Raw genomic sequence first — 20,464 nt, 5'->3', positions numbered from 1 at the left:
CTTTAGTCTGGACTAAGGAGCAGCATCCTTCCCTTCAAGATGCCCTCTTGACAGTTTGTTTGCTGCTTAGTGACGCCACAACCTACCAATACAAGGCTGTAATGCATTTAGTCATGCAGTTCATGAAAGGGAAGATGACATCAAACCAGCTTCATTAGAAGCTTCATTTTTAGAGGGATCACAAGCTCCTAACAGATCAGCTGGAGCTATAGTCCCTTCCCCGTGTGCTCCTGTGCTACACACAACTTGTTGACGCTTACTGCAGAGCCTGCTCTCTGCTCATCTTGTCCACACCTGGACACACGTGGTCACCACTGCCCATCCATCTGTACATCTCAGAAAAAAATAATCATAGTGATTTAAAAATGCCTATTTCTTTGCAATGGCAAAGAGTAATTGTGTAGAAGCTAACAGAGAGCTCCACAAAGCTCTCCATGGCCAGTAATGAGCTCTCCATCAAACCCATGAGTGGTTTCCTGGGCAAAGGGGTGAGTGATAGGAACAGACACCACGTACTTGTATTTACATGAGCAAAACATGGAAAGCAATGGATTTGCCATGCTGAACCCTAAGTGTGGGCTGTCCTTGAGCGTTCAGCCAGAATACACAATTTTCCATAATAGGAACTGTGACTGTGAAAGTCCATTTATCTTCAAGATGTAAGCGACTTGGAAATTGATGTAAATGCAATGATCCTTTACCTCTGGTTTGAAATTAAGGGAATGTGAGAACCGTGGTGTGAGTGAAGAGCATTGGTGAATGTGCTGCCAAAAAAAAAAAAAACAAAAACAAACAAGGTTGAATTCAATTAAAAATTTTAATGACTAAATGACATTGATAGTTTGAAAAAATGAATGAATAACATATATTGAAAATGAGATTATAAGTGTAACTGGAAGAGGCTGATGCTAGTTCTGTGCTGCAGCATCTTAGAGAAGGTTAAACTTCAGCATCCCCATGGAGAGTGTAGGACATCATCACTGCACCAATGCTTCCCCACTCCACTCCTTTGCCAGGGGTAAAAGAAGTTGTAACGAGCTGAGATGCAAGATGCTTTACATTCTCATCAGGAGACTGTGGTGTAACTGTCATGAAGTGTGCTGACTGAAGGTGAGAGTCTCAGCTCACCACTCGGCTTTTCTTTGGAATGGGAAAAATGTAAATATCCACACACAAAAATAGAATTTAAAAAAATAAAAACTCCTTTAAGCACTGTATTTGTGACAAGAAATGTACAGCTCATGTCCTCTTCCATAAAAAAGCATCATCAAAAAGAACTTGTGCCAGTTTTGTATTAAAAGGCCTATAGAAATCTCTTAGGATTGCCTTCGTTGTTGGCAGCATAGGTCCCAGGTTCCTGTCTTCAGGTCGCCTGGTGTTGGATGCAGGACTCTTTGTAATCAGAGCTTCTTGCTTCTCACTTAGTGGTCCTGTGGACAAATAGAACATTACTTCCAACAGTTCACCCCAAATGCCCATGCTAAAGAAAACAATCAACCAAATCAAGAGGTTTGCCAGAGGATGACAAATGGGATTTGGGTTAGCAGCAATGATGCTTCAGAATATTGCATACAGGCTTTGATTAGCAAAATAAATCACTGCTAGTAAATATAGAAATAAGAAGTTTTCCTTTCACACTAACTAATCATTCCTATTACGAGCAGCATAAATAATTTTGCAGGAAAAACAAACTGTTTTCAGAAAGCAGTGATGCCAGTGACTTCCTGACAGAGAATTCCTGTCCATTCTGCAGATGCAATTATTTCAGACCATGATTTCATTTCACGCTGCAAGTGGTCTAACATTTGGTAGAGCTTCACGAGCTTCACTCATGTAAGCCCTGTCTATGTTTGTTTGGAGGCTGGGATCAGAGTTGAGCACAGGTAGAGTGATGCCCCTGTTCCAGGAATAGAGGTAAGCCCTTGACACGTAGATGTGGCTCTGGGGATATGGCTCAGCAGTGACATGGCAGTGCTGGGTTAACAGCTGGACTTGATGGTCTTAAAGGTCTCTTCCAACCAAAACAAGTCTATTATTCTCTGATTCTATGTACTTGAGCAAGACCAAACACCCACAGACTTTTCCAGCATAAATCATATTCAGGAGGGGGATGCCAAGCTCTTCATCTGTTCAGCCTGCTGCACTCAAACTTCCTTATCATCCAGCCCAGTGTTTGGACCAGCCAGACTCTTTTGCAGCCACATTTGCATCCTCTTGCTACTGTCAGATCAACATTGGGCAATGTTTTTGTCTGCCAGCCTTTCTCTGAGAACTAGCAACAGATGTCTCAATCAGCACAGCAAAACCACAATTTCGTCCTCCTCCCTGGCTAGAAACACAACCCTCATGATCAGATCGAGGGTTTGGACCCACACCATGGCAGCACTTCAGTTTGTTCACATTCTGCAAGACGTCTCTTGCACCTGTATAAGCTCATGATAAATGAGTCCTGGCTGCCTTCAGAAGCAGGGCTGCCTTCCCTGGGGTAAGATACATCCCTGCCTTCTGTATGGCTGCGATTTTCTTGGTATAGGCTTATTAAGATCTTCTCCCACCAGTCTTTCCTATGGGGATTTGGGAATTCTAGTTTTGATCGAGTCCAGGCACCAAGATTCATGCATCCATCAAGACAAATTCCCATGTCTGTCCCTTAATAAAGCACATGTGACCCTGGAGAAGAACAATCAGGAGTTTTGCACCTTTCTCAAAACAGCCAGGAGACACCTACCCAGATCCAAGAACTGGAACACCATGTGCATGGTGTACCTCATATTTGAAGCATGGTCCTCCAAGCGAAGAACGAGGATCTGATCTTTGTCAAACACTGTCAGCCAGTCCAAAAGATACACGACATAGAGTCCCACCTGGAGCCTCACCTGCAGCACACCAGACAGAACAAAATTCATTCACCTGCCAACACCTCTAGCAGTAACCATCCAACACTCACCTCTGTCCCCTGGGCTAAAGTCCCAAATGTCTGCTGGTGATGAACCACAAGAAGACAAGATCTGAACATTTTTTACTCTCCCACTTGTTTTCAGTGCAGCTTAGGGAAATCTTTGCAAAGGGCCTTCCTGCTGGTTAGGGATGGCCTTTCACCAACAGCTTGGCTGTGCACTGGCTGCTTCCACACCTCTGCATACAAATGCTGCACAGAGACAACAAGACGCAGAAGGATGCTCAAAATGACCCAGACCTCATGGAGACACCAAGACCTCTCATCCCCTGGCTGAACAGCAGTGGAAGGAAATGTGACTATCTTTTTAGCAGGGCCTGTTGCAACAGGACAAGGGCTAACAGTTTTAAACTAAAGGAGGGAGATTTAGATAGAAGGAAGAAAATTTCACCACTGAGGGTGGTTAAACACTGGCCCAGATTGCCCAGAGAGGTGGGAGATGCCCCATCCCTGGAAACACCCCAGGTCAGGTGGGACAGGGCTCTGAGCAACTTGCTCTGGTTGAAGATGTCCCTGCTGACTGCAGGGGAGCTGGACTAGAGCTTTAAAGCTCCCTTCCAGTCTAAAATATTCTATGACTTCATGTTCTATGCTTAGTCCTGCTGCCTGCTCCATAAGGTCATAAGGCTGCTTATTTCACTTTGAGTATCAGCTGCACCAGATCACACTGCCATAAGCAGTGCAAATAGTCTGATTCCATGGCAGGAATTAGATTTCGGAGTATTTGCTTGTATCATCTGATGGCAATAATGAGCTCTAGATGTAAGCTGCATTAGCAGTGACTGCTAGACAGCATTAATGGGGCACTGTCTGAGCACACGAGGAGAACACCAGGCTGCCTTAGACCAGAGATGTGCAAAGGCAGATTTTCAGCCTGTCCTGACCGCATCTCTATTTTTCTTCCCTCCTCAATTTTACATAACAAGCTGAAGCATAAGGGCAGGATGGTGTTCTTAAGAGTCCAACCTCCAACTGTGCTTATAAATATTTTTCTAAATCCCTTCAGGCTCAGAGGAGAGGAACATGAATCCCAAGTCATAAGCATCTTTTATAAAAGAGACTTAACTCCTGCAAGCACATTACTGCAGAGCCCATCAGGCCAGGCAACAGCAGCCTTCTTTGCTTCTTGCCTGACCCACAGTGACACATCAATTCCAGCAAAAGAAGCCATAGTTGGAATTATTGCTAAGGCATTCTTTTGATAATGACAAACCCCTTTCTTTGCAGATGTCGATCAGCACTGGCTATGACATCTCTCTCCTTTCAGGGAGACATTAACAAATGGCAAACCAACATCCTTCTGGCACAGTCACACCAGCAGCAACCTCATGATCTCACCAGGCGAAACAGCCCCAACCTTTTCAATACAGCACACCATGCACATCACAGACTTGGCTGAAGAAGCAGCTACAGAAGGCCACTGAGGAGCACAGGTCACATTTTTGTTTTATGGTGAACACCTGCTTTGGCTCTCTGGAATGAGCCATCCTCTGTTTGGTGCCAAAACCATCTTCTTCAGAGGGTTGCCTAAGACAACAAATGAAGACTGGTTCTGCCCCCTGAGGACGAAGATCAGAAGAAAATCTTTCCTTCTGATTCCCTCTCTGCCTTTCCCTACAACGGCAGAAGTGCACTTGTGTGAGCAGAGGACTGGAAAAGACTGGTACTGCCCAGGGCTATCACCAAAGAGTGGCAGCTCCAGTGCACCAGCCACAGTAAGCTGGAGCAATGTCCTGTTTGCCCTGCTGCTGCAGGACCCAAGCCTGTGCAATATGGTCTTTGATGGCTGTTTCATTAAGTGGAGAAGGCAATAACTTCACCCTGGAGACAAAGGAGGAAACTCTGAGTCTTTCACAGCCTGAGCAAATAAAAAAGGATTAAATGGTGAACTGGCCAGATGTGATACTGCAAGTCAATCTCGTTCATATTTTCTTCTCCTCCTCAAGCAAAATTTGAAGCCAATTCTACACTAAAAATGTGAATTTTGGCATACCAAGCCTGTAACACTCAGACATTCCCCTGCCAGCAGCTTCTGATGGGCACAATTGAAATAAAATAAAAAAGGAGATAGGTTTTATCCTATTATTGGTATCCTTTTCTCAAGAATGAATACATCATTTACTCTGATTTTGAGACGATTTTACACCACAAAGATCCTCACCAGAGCTACTCTTTGGAGAGGTGTGCAAGGGGGAAAGCAAGCTTTTAGCTGTAATCTTCCCTAAAAGTGCTCTCCCCAGGCCTGCCCAGTGCAGAGCCTGCACTACTGCTGCTGGCCTTCAGCGGAGGAGGCAGCCGAGCCCTGCAGCAGCTCTGCCGTGCTCACAGATAGATTGATGTCATCTGCTTTTCAAACGGAAAGGGAGGAGACTTTATCCCTCGGTGCTGGTTTGGAATTGGAATGACCTGACCCAAGTGAGCCCTGGGGGAGCAGGACCCGAGGTGCGGTGGATACGCACGGGCATGGCGTTGTTGAGGCTGTTGTTGTAGACGCAGGCTCGCAGGGAGAAAGCCAGCATGCAGCTTTCAAACAGCTGCAGGGACTCTGACACCTTCTCGTGAAAGTCTTCTGCAGATTTGTTGGCACTTGCAAAGTAGAGATAATCGGAGTACAGCCTGGAACGAGAGCCGGGAGGTGAGCGGCAGAGGGACCGCAGGCAGCTTTATTTACATGACAATGGGCACCAGGGAATCCTCAAGTGCCACACAGGCTAGGTGGCTCCTGGGGGACATTACAGTTTCTGTTCATTTTGATGAGTTTAGACAAGGCACCATCCACTGCAGCATCCACTGGCTGAACACCCTCCCCACTCTCCCGTTCAGCACCCCTTGGGAACCTGCCCCCAACAATTGTGCAACCCAATGTCTGTTCTTCCTGCAGGCAAATGGTTCAGATGTGTTACCTATGAACAGCAGAACTGGTCTCAGCTGTCATTGGTACCCATCTTTGTGTGGTGCTCCTCTCAAAATCTGGAAGATGATTTCAGAGCCAACAGAGGAATGGAGCAGGTTAGGAAGAGTGATTGTTAGTATTACTGATTACCAAGCTGGCTACCACCAGGAGTAGGCAAGAGCCTACATTTCCTGTTTTGTTTTTTCAGATACCTCCACCTCCAATCCTATGTTAACTTTCTATTAAAAACTTTTAATTTACAGCACTCAAACTCTTGGTTTTTTTAAGCTGAAACAGTACAGCTAGGTAAATGGCTCACATCTGTGCTACCATCTGCAGTGCTGCATTCTCCAAGCACAGATGTGGTGCTGAGGGACAAGGCTTAGCACCAGCCTTGATAGAGTTAGAAAATGGTTGGGCCTGATGACCTCAGAGAACTTTTCCAACCAAAATGATTCTGTGATTCTGCAAGCAATGCCACCTGCACTTTGAGGGCATCAGGACATGGGCCCATGAATATCTGCAGCTGGCAGGCATGCAGAGCCCCTGCCTCAGCTGCTGCTGGGAGCAACACCCACCAGCCAGAGCAATCTCTCTAAGTTACAGCAGGGAAGCATCCCCTCATGGCACATGTTTAGCACCGGGCTTACAGTCGCTTAATATCACTTAAAAAATATCTTAATTCAAATCCCTTTGGGGGTGGTGGTGGTGAAACAACCCAAACCTACAGGCAGGCAGATGATCTGCTTCAGCACTGATCCCTGAAAGCTTGGTTAAACATCTCCAAGATGGTTTAGCAGCAGCCACGGTAGAGTTGGACAATGGTTGGACCTTAAAGGGCTTTTCCAACCAATACAACTCTTTGATCCTATGGTTCTAAGATAAATATGGCTCAGACAGACAAAGAAAATGCTCTTCCATGGCATAAACACCACATCTGCTGACACAGGAACTTTGCTCACACTGAGGCTTAAACAGCATGACCAGAACCCCAATAGCACTGCAGGATTTTGGAGACAGTTTTATAGTACTTGAGGATTCACTTCCCCAGGTATGCTTGCAGCACAAATCTTACACATCCACAGCAGCCACCTCTGGAGTATGTTCCTGAAAGTCTAAATATCCATTAGCCTCTGCAAAAAGGCACAGGTGTCCAAGACAGGAGCTTAAAAACCCTGCTTTATTTAGGTTTCACTTTACTGCTGCACTAACCTTTACTATCCCACTCACTTGATTATTTTTTAACTTCCCTAGATTTCCACAGGTACTTAAAAATTCATCATTTAATTTAGAAAGTTTAGGCCCCAGTCCAGCAGAGCACTTAAGCACAGGAGCAGCCCCCCCTACACTCATTATTTATGGCAGTGTTTTGCAAGAACAGGACTTGAATTCCCATATGAAAGAAATGAAGGCTCCCTGCTCCTATAAAGTGGGAGGAAAGGGATACATTTGTGTCAGGTTGCTTTTAACTTGGTGGGGTTTTGTTTTGTGTTTTTGGTTTATTACACATCTTTTTAAAAGAAAAGTGAAGATGAGAAAAGAAAATAGAAAGAAAACCAAAAAGCCAACCTGTCCTGGGCTGATCCCCAGCAGTGTGGGCAGCAGGGCAGGGAGGGGATTCTGCCCCTCTGATCCACTCTGCTAAGACGCTGGGGCAGCTCTGGAGTCCTCAGCACAGACAGGGACCTGTTGAAGCAGGGCTAGAGGAGGCCACAGCAGTGCTGGGAGGTCTGGAAGCCCTCTGCTGTGAGGCCAGACTGAGAGAGTTGGGCTTGGTCAGCCTGGAGAAGAGAAGGCTCCAGGGAGACCTTCTGGTGGCCTTTCAGCGCTTAAAGTGTGGCTATAAGAAGGACGGGGAGGGACTCTTTATCAGGGAGCTTGGTGACAGGACAAGTGGTGACAGTTTGAAACTAAAAGAGGGCAGACTTAGATTAGATATTAGAAAGGGTGGTGAGAGACTGGAACAGGTAGCCCAGAAATGTTGTGGATGCCCTCTTCCTGTCAGTGTTCAAGGCCAGGCCAGATGGGTCTTGAAGCAACTTGATGTAGTGGGAGGTGTCCCCACCCATGGCAGGGAGCTGGAACACAATGATCTTTTGGGTCTCTTCCAAACAAAGCCATTCTTGATTCTATGAGGCAGAGGCACCCAGTACTACCTATGGGAGCCACCAAGTAAGACAGACAAAGCCTGACTTTTGTCCTGTTCTTCCCAGTCTAGAAAATGCACTTTAGAGTTTTTTAAATGAAAAAGCTCCTACTCAAGGCAGAGAAAGGGTACCAAGCTTGGAGCAGGCTGGTCAGGCAGCCTGTTTCAAAGTGCTGCCCACCAGTGCTTGAGGAGTACAGCCACAAGGGAGAACGCATCCATCAAAGAGCCCTTCCACCAGCACAGGACACTGGAATGAGCTGGGAAGAAGCTAAGGGACACAACCAGGCAACAGCAGCTAAGTCAGGCACACAGCAGTAACTCCTGGCTGCAGAAAAGTGCCTACATCAATAAGACTTGGGCTTGCCCAGCTTGTCCCAAGGATGGCAGGACTGACTACTCCTAGAAGAGCAGGAAAAAGCTTCTTGCCAGCAGACATTACATACAGCATGGGCCTGGTTGCATTTAAAGGGTTTGATAGAAGCATTTCTAATCATCCACTAAAACAACTGTATCATGCTGACATCTTATGGGAAACCACATTCTTGAAGAGAAGTTCTCTCTCTGCAGGGCAGGCAAGAGTTTCTATGTTTCTCTCAATGTTTTTAATTCTGGGGACATCTGGCTGAAAATAAAACCTTTGCTGGCTGGATTTCAGCTGCTCTGGCTACTTGAAGTCACTACCTCGACTGCGATCTATTACCTTGGTGTCATTGGCACTCACACCACAAACCTTGCTGCTCCCCAAATATTCCCTGCTGCAGGAGAGATCATAACCTGTGCAGGTCACATCAGCCTCTGTCCCAGACCCTGTGCAGCATTCACCACTTCTTGGCTACTTCAGGGCAAATGCCCCAATGCCCTGAATCTCCCAGGAGCTCCATCACCCTCCATCGTTTGATGGAGTTGACCAGGCTGCCCCTTCTGCCACAGCTGCTTTTGCTCCTGCAGTTCAGACAAGCTATCAGCAACAGGGGAACAGGAAATCATAAACAGAAAGAAGCCAATTAATTCTAAATACGGTAAGGGAATGGAGCTGACTTTTTGCCTCAGCAGCATTAAAGCTGGCAAAGAGCTACAGCCCCATTACAGAGGGTGGTTAAACCAGTCAGGGAATTGGTCAGCAATTTACATGAAGAAGTCACTTCAGCCATCTCTCTCCCATAAAATTACCATCTGTTAACTCCTGAGGTCAAGAGATACCATTAAAAGTTGAGAGCTGTATTTCCTGATGCTCTCACAGCTCTGCCTCTCACCAGCAGCCATGTCCTGCCATCAGGGAAGCTCACCCAGCTGCATCCCTCCCCTCCTGCTGTTCAGTCACCCTGGAGAGCTGCTAGGCAGAGGGTACAGGCTGCCTGCCTCAACACCCCATGCCTGCCCTTCTCCCAGTGCCTGAGCCCACACTGGAGCCTGGATCCCCCTCTCCTGTTTCCTGGGTTCTTGCCTTTGTCAACACAGGCTTGCTAGAGAGGGTACAGAGGAGGGCACAAAAAGGATCAAAGGGCTAGAAGCCCTCTGCTATGAGGCCAGGCTGAGAGCTGGGCATGTTGAGCCTGGAGAGGAGAACCACTTTTCAGCACAAAGGAAATCAGGAAGGCCAAGGATGACCTGCTGTGCTCAATATGATTGCCTAGGGAAACCTGATGTGAGAGGTGCACCAAAGACACAAGGGGCTTGGTGCTTTTGGACAGAGTGTAGTGGTGACCTAGGAGTGCTGAGTTAGAGGTTGGATTTCCTGACCTTAGAGGCCTCTTCAGTCCAAAATGGTTCTATGGTTCTGTGATTTGCTGACTTTGGAGCTGCTTGCAGTCTTGTAATCCTTTTGAACAAGATGCCTCTTGACGACATACACAGGAACTGAAGCACCTCACAGGACCTGTAGCTGCAGTGCCATACTCAGCCCAGTGAGTCCTGCCCAGAACCTTAGCTCAGGCAATGGACCTGCATTTGTCAGCCCATGCATGCTTTTTCCCAGGTAGCTCAGGTGCCCATGTATGGCACTTGCAGTGGCACTCACACCCCAATCCCCTCTTTAAACACTATCACAATTCCATGAGCAACAACACACAGAGTAACCCCCTGGGCAGCTCTCCTCACAAACCAGCCTCATGTCACCTGCAATGGGAACATTCAGGTGTGTCCAAGAGAGCGAAGGGAGCCCTTGCAGACAGAGAGTGTTCTCATGCACGTCAGCAGCACATTCCTGGCTCACCTTTCAACAGGGTCTCTTAACATGATGATGAGTTTGGCATTTGGTTGGAAGGCATGGATGAAATCCTGGATTAAGAAGGGAGGTTCTCCTTCAGTGCTGTTGTCATAAAAAAAAATCCAAGCGTTGTTGTCCCACATGGTCGAGGCACTGGCCTCCCCTGCAAGGGAAAAGCATCTCTGCTGGTTACTCATTGCATTCTTGGCACTGCAAATGGGCTGAAACCTGCTGCAGGCTGATTAGAATTGATTCTATTAATGTCAACATGCCTCAGGTCTTGCAAACTGGTCTGGCTAATGCTCTCCACAGCCAGAGCACCCACACTGCCTTGTACCTTTGTGCATCTAGTAATGGCTGAGGCGTGTTTGATGTAGTTCCACCTGAAATATTCCTGTCCACTAACCACATTGCTTCCTCTTAGTGGTCAGCAGGTGCCAATCTGTTTGATCTGGGCTGGAACGGACTCCTCAGGGTTTGGCTCACACTCCAGCAAGGAGGCAGGAGCTCGTGGCTGTCCAAGACCTATCACCTTCTCTGTAGCACCCCCAGGCTTTGATGCTACTCATCTCAGAGTAGGGACTTGTTAAGAGTTTGTCTAATCTGACACAAACTAAAGCAAGAAGCAGAACCTACCCCTCCAGGGGATCAGTAGACTTTAGGACATGGACAGGAGAGTTGATGAGCACATGGGAAACATTAAAAGAAAAAGCTCTAACCACTGAACTGTGTCACTGCAGTTTGAAATGTCCCCTCTGGAGAACTATCCATTGATCTTACCAGTGAAGGAGGTCTTATCAATACTTGTAAGTATCCTAAGGCTGTGTGCCAAGAGGATGGGGCCAGACTCTTTCCAGAGATACCTGGCAAGAGGCACAAACTGGAATACTGGAGGTTCCTCCTGAACGTGAGGGGAAAATTCTTTGGTGTGAGGGTGCTGGATCCCTAGAGCAGGCTGCCCAGAGAGGTTCACAGAATCACAGGATCACAGAATATTAGGGGCTGGAAGGGACCTCAAAAGCTCATCCAGTCCAACACCCCCTTGCCAGAGCAGGATCACCTAGAGCAGATCACACAGGAACACATCCAGGCAGGTTGTGGAGTCTCCTTCTCTGGAGAGCTTCCAAACCACCTGGCCATTGTGATCCTGGGCAAGCTGCTGTGGGTGCCCTGCTTTAGCAGGGGGTTGGACTGGATGATCTCCAGAGGTCTATTTCAGGCCCCACCATGTTGGGATTCTGTGATCAGAATTTTTTTTTATAACTGCAATTATTCATCTGGATGAAGACAAATATAATTGTTTACTATTAGACCACATTTGGTTAAAGGCCAGATTCTGATGCCCTTAGCTCCTGAGGAAGCTTGCCCTGAATGTGATGCTGCTGGGAGAAACCAAATCAGTCCTGTCTGTCCAGAACAAGGTGTATCATGCTTCAGCTGCCAAGTAAATGACCTGATAGGATGTTTGAGGCAACCTTCCCCATTTTGTACAGAATACTGGCATTGAACTGCCACACAACCCTTTAATAAAACACACACAGAGGCTTTTGGGAAAACTCCACACTTTGGCAGTCTAATGAGAGTTAATTCCTGTTAATGAGGTTTTTCAAATCAAAAGTAATGTGATGAAAAAATAATCATGTTGTAGAGGCTTATAGACTCACACATGATTGCACTTTTCTTTTCCCCTCTCCTGGGAAAGTTCAATAAAGATTTAAAAGGATTGTCAAAACAACCCAAGGAAAAGGTACTGGCTCCAAACTTAGCTGAACATGATGTGAGTCACTACTAAAGTCTGGGAGTTGTTAGAAAACACATACATCTTCTGTCCATTTGCCTCTCTTCAGGAGAAGATCAGGTCCAGCGGATAACGCTGGGTGTTCACCACAGCTCTGCTTTCCCATTCTAAATTAATTAGCCAAAGCACTTCCTAATCATTGGTGGGCTTTGGCTTGTCAATTAAAACTCAATTTTTGCCCAGCCGCCATGCTGGGCAAAGCAGAAACACAAATGCCTAAATGCAGGCCAAGAGGTGAGCTGTCCCACAAACACCTCATGCAACTAATGCTGCCCTGACAGGAGGTGGAAGGATGCTACTGGGGACCAGCACTGGCATGCACAGTGGACTCTAGGGATGAGAACCACCTTGGAAAGTCACTGCTGCAGCTCTGCAGCAGAAACAGCTAAGCTTCCACTGCTCCCTCAAACAGTTTGCCTAAATCATGCCAAAGATTAAAGTCTGTGACTTCCTCAGGCCATCTATTCCTGGAACTGATCTGCTCATCAGTTCCATCTATTCAGAAGAGATTTGCTGTTCTTGCTTCGTGTTTCTCTGCTCTGTAGACCTCTGATCATGTTTGATGCTCCAATTAGCTCACATATGGTGACCAAACCTAAGAAGATCTGCTTACACCTGTGCTACCTGCACTAAGATCAGTGCATTTACATTTCAAGGGGTAGATTCTCCCAGCATCATAGACCAGGTAATGCCACAGGAATTGCTTCAGCTGCATCAGCTGGCACCACCAGAACTCTTCAAGGGGTATCAAGGCACTTGACCAAGTCACGCTAAAGCATTCACAGGGAGCCCAAGTGCTGCTCCAAAGCTCTCAGTCCAGGATAGCCTGGGCAAGAAGGCAAATCTTCCCAGAACAAGATGATTGTTTAGAATTAAGCTGGGGGGGGGAGGGGGGTGTGGGGTTTAAATCAAAATGAGTAATTCTGGGCTCTGTTGACTCTTTTAATTTTGTGAAGCAGCCAGAAACATTCCTGATGATCTGACAATGTTCTTGATTGGTTTATAATACAGATGCAGTATCTGCAGAGGGAAGCAGCCATACTGAACATGAGATAAACCCATCACTGCTACAGCAATCATGTCAAATTAAAGCAGTGCAACCAAAGGTATGTTCTTTCTTATGGACTTGAAGGACTTAGGAGACTGGATGTATAACCTCTTCATTCCCTCATTAAGGGATTAACATCACACTGTGCTTTCACAGGCATTTCTCTGAATTTATCGTATTAGTGACCAGCAATAAAAAAGTGCTGCTCCAAATGGCTTCAGCTGCAGCAGCTCTGTCAGGTCTCGGGGTCATCTCTAAGCAGACACTCTTTTGAAAGGGGGAGAGTTGGAATTATTGCCCACTAAGTTTAGCATCCAAAGAAGTTTAACTTTTCAAAGTAGTGTACCATGAGGAACTACTGAGATGTTTATATTTTTAATTGAATTTTTCTTTTTAGTCATCAGAAATACGAAAATGGAGGACTCTGAGCAATCCTGGTATTCCTGCAGACTCCTTTCAGACTGGACAGCTTTGCTGTGGCTTTTACCAAGGTCATAAAAGACTGACTTAATGAGTGTAATCCTTCAGGGCTTGCCTGTAAACTTAATAAGAGCAGCGAACAGAGCCCTAATGAAACAAGAAATGAGACTACAGGAAAAAGAGACACAAACTCTGGAGAAAGCCATAACAGGAGGCAAGCAATCAAAGATGTATGCAGCCAATTAGATTACTGAATTTAATTAGCATGAGCACTTCACTCATGAAAGGACAGGAGGAAAATCTGCAGATGTCCTTGACAGCAACATTGCTTGCAAATCTTGCAAAATTTACTCAATGTTGAATATTTTATAGAGGAATGACAGACCGAAGTGGAGGCTGAGGAAGTATGAAAAAGATGTGACCAGAGCCAAGGCTCTGGTTTAACTACCAGAAGACATTGCCAACATTTCATCCAACCAGCAGCAGGGTTTTTTTGGTTGTTTGTTTGTTAGAATGAGGCAAGCAGCAAAAATCTTGTCTCTATTTTCTGTAGAATAATGACCTCAGATCTACTTGACAGGTCTCTTTGTAGCAGAGAACTGTCTCTTGCACAATGAGCATTTTCATGGAAGGTGTCCAGCTGCTTGGGGAGATTCTGAGGTGACAGAGTAAGTCTGGTAGAACGATGGAGTTAGAGAGCAGAACTGAGAGATTCCTCTGGCATTCCTGGTGGGCACTGTAAACTGGTGGCACTATGGCCCGAGCTGGATGAGGCACATGGATCAGCCACAGGGTTTCATGGAAAGCAATCCCAGGATCCCTCCCTAGAGCCCAGCCCTACCCACTCTGCTCCATAAGGTCCAATACAACAGCATCACTAAGTCATTTTTAATGCTCATCAGGTAATTTAGTCTCAGTTAAAACTGTAAGATTGGTGTCAACTATCGTCTTGCACTGTGCCTGAAACGTAATACAGCACAGGATAGCTTCAGTTTGACTCTGTTCCTGCTCTCGAAACTTGTATTATCTTTGCTGTTAGCAAAACAACTCAGAAGTTGTCATTTCTACTTCAGCCACCACAGGTTCCATAGGGATGATGACACACACACAAAGTGGTGCTTCCTCCTATGTGTAATTATGCTGGAGCTCAAGAGTTGCTTGGAGCTGTCACTATCGTGGAAACTGTCTGCAGTCAGCCACAGGATTTCTACAGCACCCACTGTATGTCATGACAGCTCAGTTAGTGTGATAGCTCCAGCACTGGAACCTCAACTTTGCAGTCCCACTGTCATGACTCGATGATCTTTGAGGTCTCTTCCAGCCTTCTTGATTCTATGATTCTATGATTCTATGAGAACACAATGAACACAGCATTTGAAGGAGTCACCAAGGTCACTCTCCTTTTAAAGCCTAAAGTAAATGCTAATGGCCATCAGCACTTACCACTCCCTACAGCCCCCTGAGTGGCAGTTGTAGCAAGGTAGGTAGGTACTGGTCTCTTCTCCCTGGTAATAAGTGATAGGAAAAGAGGAAGCAACCCCAAGCAGTGCCAGGGAGATTTAGTTTGGACATTAGGAAAAATGTCTTCCCCCAAAGGGTTGTCAAGCCCTGGATCGGGCTGCCCAGAGTAGTGGTGCAGTCCCCATCCCTGGAGGGATTTAAAAGGCATGTAGATGTGGTGCTGAGGGACATGGTTTGGAGGACTTGACTGTGCTGGGTTAGCAATTGGACTCAATGGTCCTTAAGGTGTTTTCCAGTCTAAAGAATTCTGTGCTTGTATGAGACATTTGTTGCTTGCTTGGACATTCTGTGGAGATAATCACAGCTCTTTAGCAAAGCAAGGCAAGAACTCTGGCACTATCCACACATCCCAGAGAACACCAACTTCAGGGGCCCTGTGCTGCCAGGCATTGCCATCTGGGAAAGTGCCCCTCTCATGGCTCAGCTGGCACTGCAGCCACTTGGAGCTGCGTTTGCCCTACCGATGATGATGTTGCTGACGGCGCCGTGCTCCTTGGCTGCTCCGCTCTGCAGCACCCCCTGGATCTGGTGTGCTGCCAGGTCGAACAGGTCCAGGTAATCCTCCACGGGGTAGCGATCGTGGAAGCCGTCCCTCAGGCGAATGATCCCTAGAATGAGAGGGCTGTTAAAGACAACAGACGAGCAGGGCAGGACTGACTGCTGGTGTAAACCATGGCAGCCTCCCGGCACAGCAGGCACTGTGCCAGCCAGTGAGGGAGCCCAAGGAGGTGCAGTGCTCAGACACAGAACAGGCTCTGATGCCAAATATGCAAATCCATGTGCACTTACTGAAATCATTCATGGTTTTGTCTTTCACAAGTATGAAAACAAAGCTCCACAGTAGGGTCTCACTCTACTCCCTCCTTCCCACACTCCAAGGTGGGATCAGTATCACCTTCCCCCTGCATTTCACAGCATCTTGAGCCACCTCTGTGAATTTTATACTCCTTTTCCTACACTTTCCCCCAAATCTAGTCCCACTTCTACACTTACTGTTCAAGCTCCTGGTCTCTGTATTCTTGCTTCTTACCATACCACAGGAGAGTTTCTCTACTGACGAGTGGTCAACAACAGTATTAGGAAAGCGACAGAGTAGCAGCAAAGCTAAGCATACAGAGTAGGACTTCTCAGCTCTCCCTTTCTTGTTCCCACAATGCCAATAATTATCAATTACATGAGACAAAATGTCGGCAAGGGAATTCTTTTGTCCATTCTCTCTGATTTTCCCCTTCAGGAAAGTGGGATTTAATGAGAAGAAGAAAGCAGAGCAATGTATTTTTGCTTATTTTGAGGGAGGGGAAAACAATTATGAGCATAGTGCTACAGACTGACTGCCTTGATTTCTTGCCACCCTACTCGTGGGAATAGAGATTGTGACTAAGAGCCAGGAAAAAGAGACAATCCAGTTTGGACAAAGTCCTGTAGAGCATCAACCAGCCCAGCAGAAGGATAAAGCAGTGATCTGCAAAATAGGACTCCCCAGGAGGGCTGTTTAGCTTCAGTCTCATAAAACCCCAGGGAATCAGAGGCCATAGACCAAAGAGACTTTCTTGTCCAGGTAAGTGTCACAAACCAAAGCAAGCTTATAGCCCGGAGCAGCTGCCTTGGAAAGGGAGATGTCTCAGTTCCACTTGTTAGTCCATTTGTCATTTTTTGTTCTTTAAACACTAGCCATCAGCTGCTGCACTGCTGAAGCACAATGAAAGGGTTGAGCCAGGAGGAGCAAACTTAACCCTTCATTCCCAGTGGCAGACAGCCTAAGATGATCACAAGGTCATCTGTGCAGATCTCCCTCCCACGAGGCCACAAGCTCTGCCGTCTTTCCTCACCCCTTGGCTTTACAAAATAACTTCAAACAATGCAATTATGTGTAGAATATTCTCAAGGATCTGCACTTTGTCCTCAGTAGCTGCCCACAAGACTGTGCAAGTGGAGGGTTTGTGAATGCCAACACAGAGACAGGAATTCAGCCTTGCTCTCAAATGATATGTCCTCCAGCCTGATTTCTGACGCACTTCTGCCTGTCTGGTAGGTCCAGTTCTGAGCTTTAGTGAGCCCACTCTTGCTTTACTGAAGCTTCCTAAGAAATTAATTTCAAACAGTTCTGTTGAGTGTAGAGAGCTATTTAGTGTTGAGGACTCTAGGGTAACACATCAGCTCAGTTCAACCTTTCCTGCCAGCACTTTCAGGGGAGACATGGGATGGCTTTGCTGCGAGACCCTGCATCTACACAGAGTCCAGAGACAAACAGTGTGGCCTTCACACTGGATGGTGTCCAAGTCTTGAAATCCCCTTTCTTCACTGATCTGACTTTTCACCTTCATGTCAGGAGGAAATTCTTCTCATCTATCTTCAGGCAGCTGCTGACTGTGATGGATGAGCTCCTTCTCATGGGCCTTCTGGGATCACTGTGGTGCTCCTCATCCGAGTTTGTTTGTGGTGTCAGTTCACACTAGTACCTCCAAGTGTCTCCTGATCAGGGCCCGATTACCTCAGCCCCAAAACTGTACTTTTGTCATGTTGTTTTAACTCTTAGTTCATAACAAACATGTAGAAAATGTCTAAAGTACTTCTTTGAGCCACTTTATATGGCGTTCTTTATGGAAGGAAATACAGAACACAGCAGAATTATGAGACCCCAGTTCTGTGTCTGAGTCCTCTTTCTCATCTGGCAGTAAGCAATAAAGCTGTCTGCAGGAGCTCAGAGGTTCTTCTGGGCTCCAGGCCATGGGGAAGGGAGATAGAAATGGCAACACCAGAAGCAGGAGAAATCAAGAACTGAAGGCACAAGCTCAAAATAAAGAAGAGAAACAGCACTGCAGGTGTCTTGGTTCCTCAGGAAGTATCCTTCCTTGCCACAACAGTTTATTAGAAGAGAAAGTTTCCCATTTCAAGGATGCTTAGAAAATAATCACAGGAAATGTGCACCACCTAGAGAAGCTTGACCCAAACCAGCAGTGAACAAAAGCAGGCTGGAACCTACCCAGCATCCAGCAGATGGAGCTTGCAGAACTATTCACTCCAGTGGTTTCAAGACAAGCCAAAATGAAGCAAATGCATAAAGGTCACCCCAAATATGCCCAAGAAATGCCAAAGTTCTCCAGAAACACCTCCCCTGGATGCCAAGGGACGTTTACTCACCAAACCGCTTCCGCGTCCACCAGTGCGGCTCCTTGCTGGCCGAGAAGCGAACCTCAGGGTGCAGCCTGAGGCGGTCGTAGAGGTCTGTGGTGCCACACTTGGGCTGGCCGATGATGTAGAAGTGGGGCAGGCAGCGCAGGCGGTAGTGCCTGCCCTTGTAGTGGTACAGGTGGTTCCAGAACACCTTCCTGAGGTAATCGAATATCAGCCGAAAGCGCTTGGAATACAGTGCATAGGAGTTGGTTGAGTAAGGGTCTGTGGTGGTGTTCCCTCTGTACTCTGCATACCAGCAAGGATTCTTGCTGTTTGGAAGGAATTTAGTAGGAATGACTGAAAACATCTGCAACATGAAGCACAGCAGTTTCAGTCAGGGCAGCCAAAACCTGACAGTTTTTCTAACTTAGCACAGCAAGAAAACACCGCAGAAACATGCTGTTCGGGTTTGAACTGCAAACCTGACCTAGCTTATCTCTTCTGAGGACACTGGGATCAGATCCTGCACAAACAGTTGAACTGGGAGAGAAGAACATTTAGAAATGCTTTGTTTTAAGGCCAGAAGGGACCCGCCCTGCAACCCCAGGAGTTACTTTTTAAAGTCAAACATGTGGTACTCGGGCCAGAGTAACTGCCAGGTTTTAACTCTGAACTACAAGGCTTGTAAGGAAGGCACCCTGATGATCACCCATTAGAAAGGCTCTTTCCTTATGTATCACTTAGGGTGTCAGCCAATCCAAGCCAGGGTGATTTTGCATTCAGAGACCTTGTGCTGCTATCAGAAGCCTGCCTGATCTTCGGTTTCAGGTGTCAAGACAATTTCTGTAACCCATCCATTCTGCCTGTGACTTAGAAGGACCTGATCTACACTCTCAGCTTCTCAGCTGGTTTAAACCAGGAGGGTCTAGATGGTATAAATCACCATGTGAGCAGCTCAGAAACTGCATCTTTTTTTTTTTTTCTTTTCAATCTCAGTAAGAGACTGACCCAAAAGCCTTGAAACAAGCAGGTTTGCAGCAGCTTCAGGCACAGCCTGCTTCATACTCACATGTGGCTCCTGTTTCCTCAGCTCTTCCAAATCAGGGCGCTGTCTTGTCATAAACTCTATCTTTGAAGTAATAGTGTCAATAATTAATTTAATGCTGGGATAATCCTTCACATATGAAACATTCATTTTAGAAGGCTGGTAATGGTCTTTCATGTCACTAAGGCTTTCATTGTCCATTAGGCTGGGATTGCTAGCAAAAGCTCCGTAATGGAAGGGAGATGGTATTAACAACAGGCCGTACTTGGCCCCAGTCAGTATGTAGGATGCCATCACTAGAGTCATTATAATCAGCCCAAATATTAAGCTGCATAGCTTCCCCTTCCTCAAGCAGAAAAATCCATTCCAGCTTTCCCTGTGATCAGTCCTTACTTCCAACACTGCAAGCAGCTTCATCTGCTTGCTGTCGGTGTACAGAGGGATCCTGTTTTCTCCTTTGCAGACAGGACACTTCTGGTTATGATAATTAGGTCCACAGCATCTGAAGCACTGTCTGTGCAAGTCATTTGGTAATGGTAATAAATGGATGCAACAATTAATGCAATACCTCATATTACTACCCTTAAACTCCTGGAATAACGAGCCAAGCACAGCCATAAATGTGTTTCTGAAGCAGATGAGTCATCTTCTGTGAGTCTGGAATTATTGAGTGATTCTTGCAACACAAAAGGACAGTTTCAAACCAGAACAGGTAAAAACACTCAGAAAGTGACATGTGTCACATAAAGGGAAAAAAAAAACAACCAACAACCAAGACACAAAAATAGATGCACTATGGATGTGGCTCAGTGAGAGGAACATGGAGAAGATGAGCTACGCAATGGGCTCAAGTTTTTCCAATTAAACAAAGTGAGAAGGAAAAGAAACTGTTGGGCAGCATGAAAATATGCAAACCCCCAAAATAATTCATTGTCCTCTGATTGACGCCAGAGCAGGAAAATATGGGGAGAAATTCCCAGGTACTTTCAAACTAAGCAGATTCCAAACCAGACAGATGCCATTGGAGGATTCATCTTCCCCAAGATGTTTCACAGGCTTGCACTGTACAACCTAGAGAAACGAAAATATAGAGAGAGCTACACAGAGAACATCAGATACAATCTCTACCTTCACCTTCACTCAAAGCCATAGCAAAGTGCAACCTCCCAGGAGCAATTTACCAGTTCTCCTTGGTTTGCCAAGTGCATTCATCACAGCAGTCAGGGTATTAAACCAGGCAACGTTTGGCTGCCAGTTCAGAGCAGGCTGCGCTCCCTTTGTACTCACCCATCTGCTCACAGCCACACACAGTTG

At 46.3% G+C, this 20,464-nt stretch overlaps 1 protein-coding gene across 1 annotated transcript; it reads right to left on the bottom strand.

Annotated features, from left to right (window-relative positions):
• Window positions 1–885: 885 nt before the first annotated feature.
• CHST15 (carbohydrate sulfotransferase 15) lies at window positions 886–19,803 on the bottom strand. Its single transcript, XM_054382254.1, has 7 exons — window positions 19,175–19,803; window positions 18,133–18,472; window positions 15,453–15,599; window positions 10,211–10,367; window positions 5,416–5,572; window positions 2,729–2,876; window positions 886–1,430 (listed from the first exon to the last, which is right to left on the bottom strand). Exons 1-7 carry the CDS (start codon window positions 19,766–19,768, stop codon window positions 1,240–1,242), a joined length of 1,734 nt encoding a protein of 577 aa, XP_054238229.1. The 5' UTR covers window positions 19,769–19,803; the 3' UTR covers window positions 886–1,239.
• Window positions 19,804–20,464: the final 661 nt, after the last annotated feature.

This window comes from Indicator indicator, chromosome 7 (genome assembly GCF_027791375.1).
Source record: "Indicator indicator isolate 239-I01 chromosome 7, UM_Iind_1.1, whole genome shotgun sequence".
Lineage (NCBI taxonomy): Eukaryota > Metazoa > Chordata > Aves > Piciformes > Indicatoridae > Indicator > Indicator indicator.
The sequence above is the reverse complement of the archived record's forward strand: the minus strand, read 5'-3'. Positions and strand labels throughout refer to the sequence as shown.

Bases quoted from the DNA above. Each gene is read 5' to 3' on its own strand.
- CHST15 (XM_054382254.1), bottom strand. From the start codon at position 19,768: ATGGCTGTGCTTGGCTCGTTATTCCAGGAGTTTAAGGGTAGTAATATG. The intron at 10,368-15,452 runs GTAGGGCAAACG...TTTCCCTTGCAG, and splicing joins CGTCAGCAACATCATCATCG to GGGAGGCCAGTGCCTCGACC. The intron at 2,877-5,415 runs GTGCGTATCCAC...GGTGTGCTGCAG, and splicing joins GCCTCAACAACGCCATGCCC to GTGAGGCTCCAGGTGGGACT.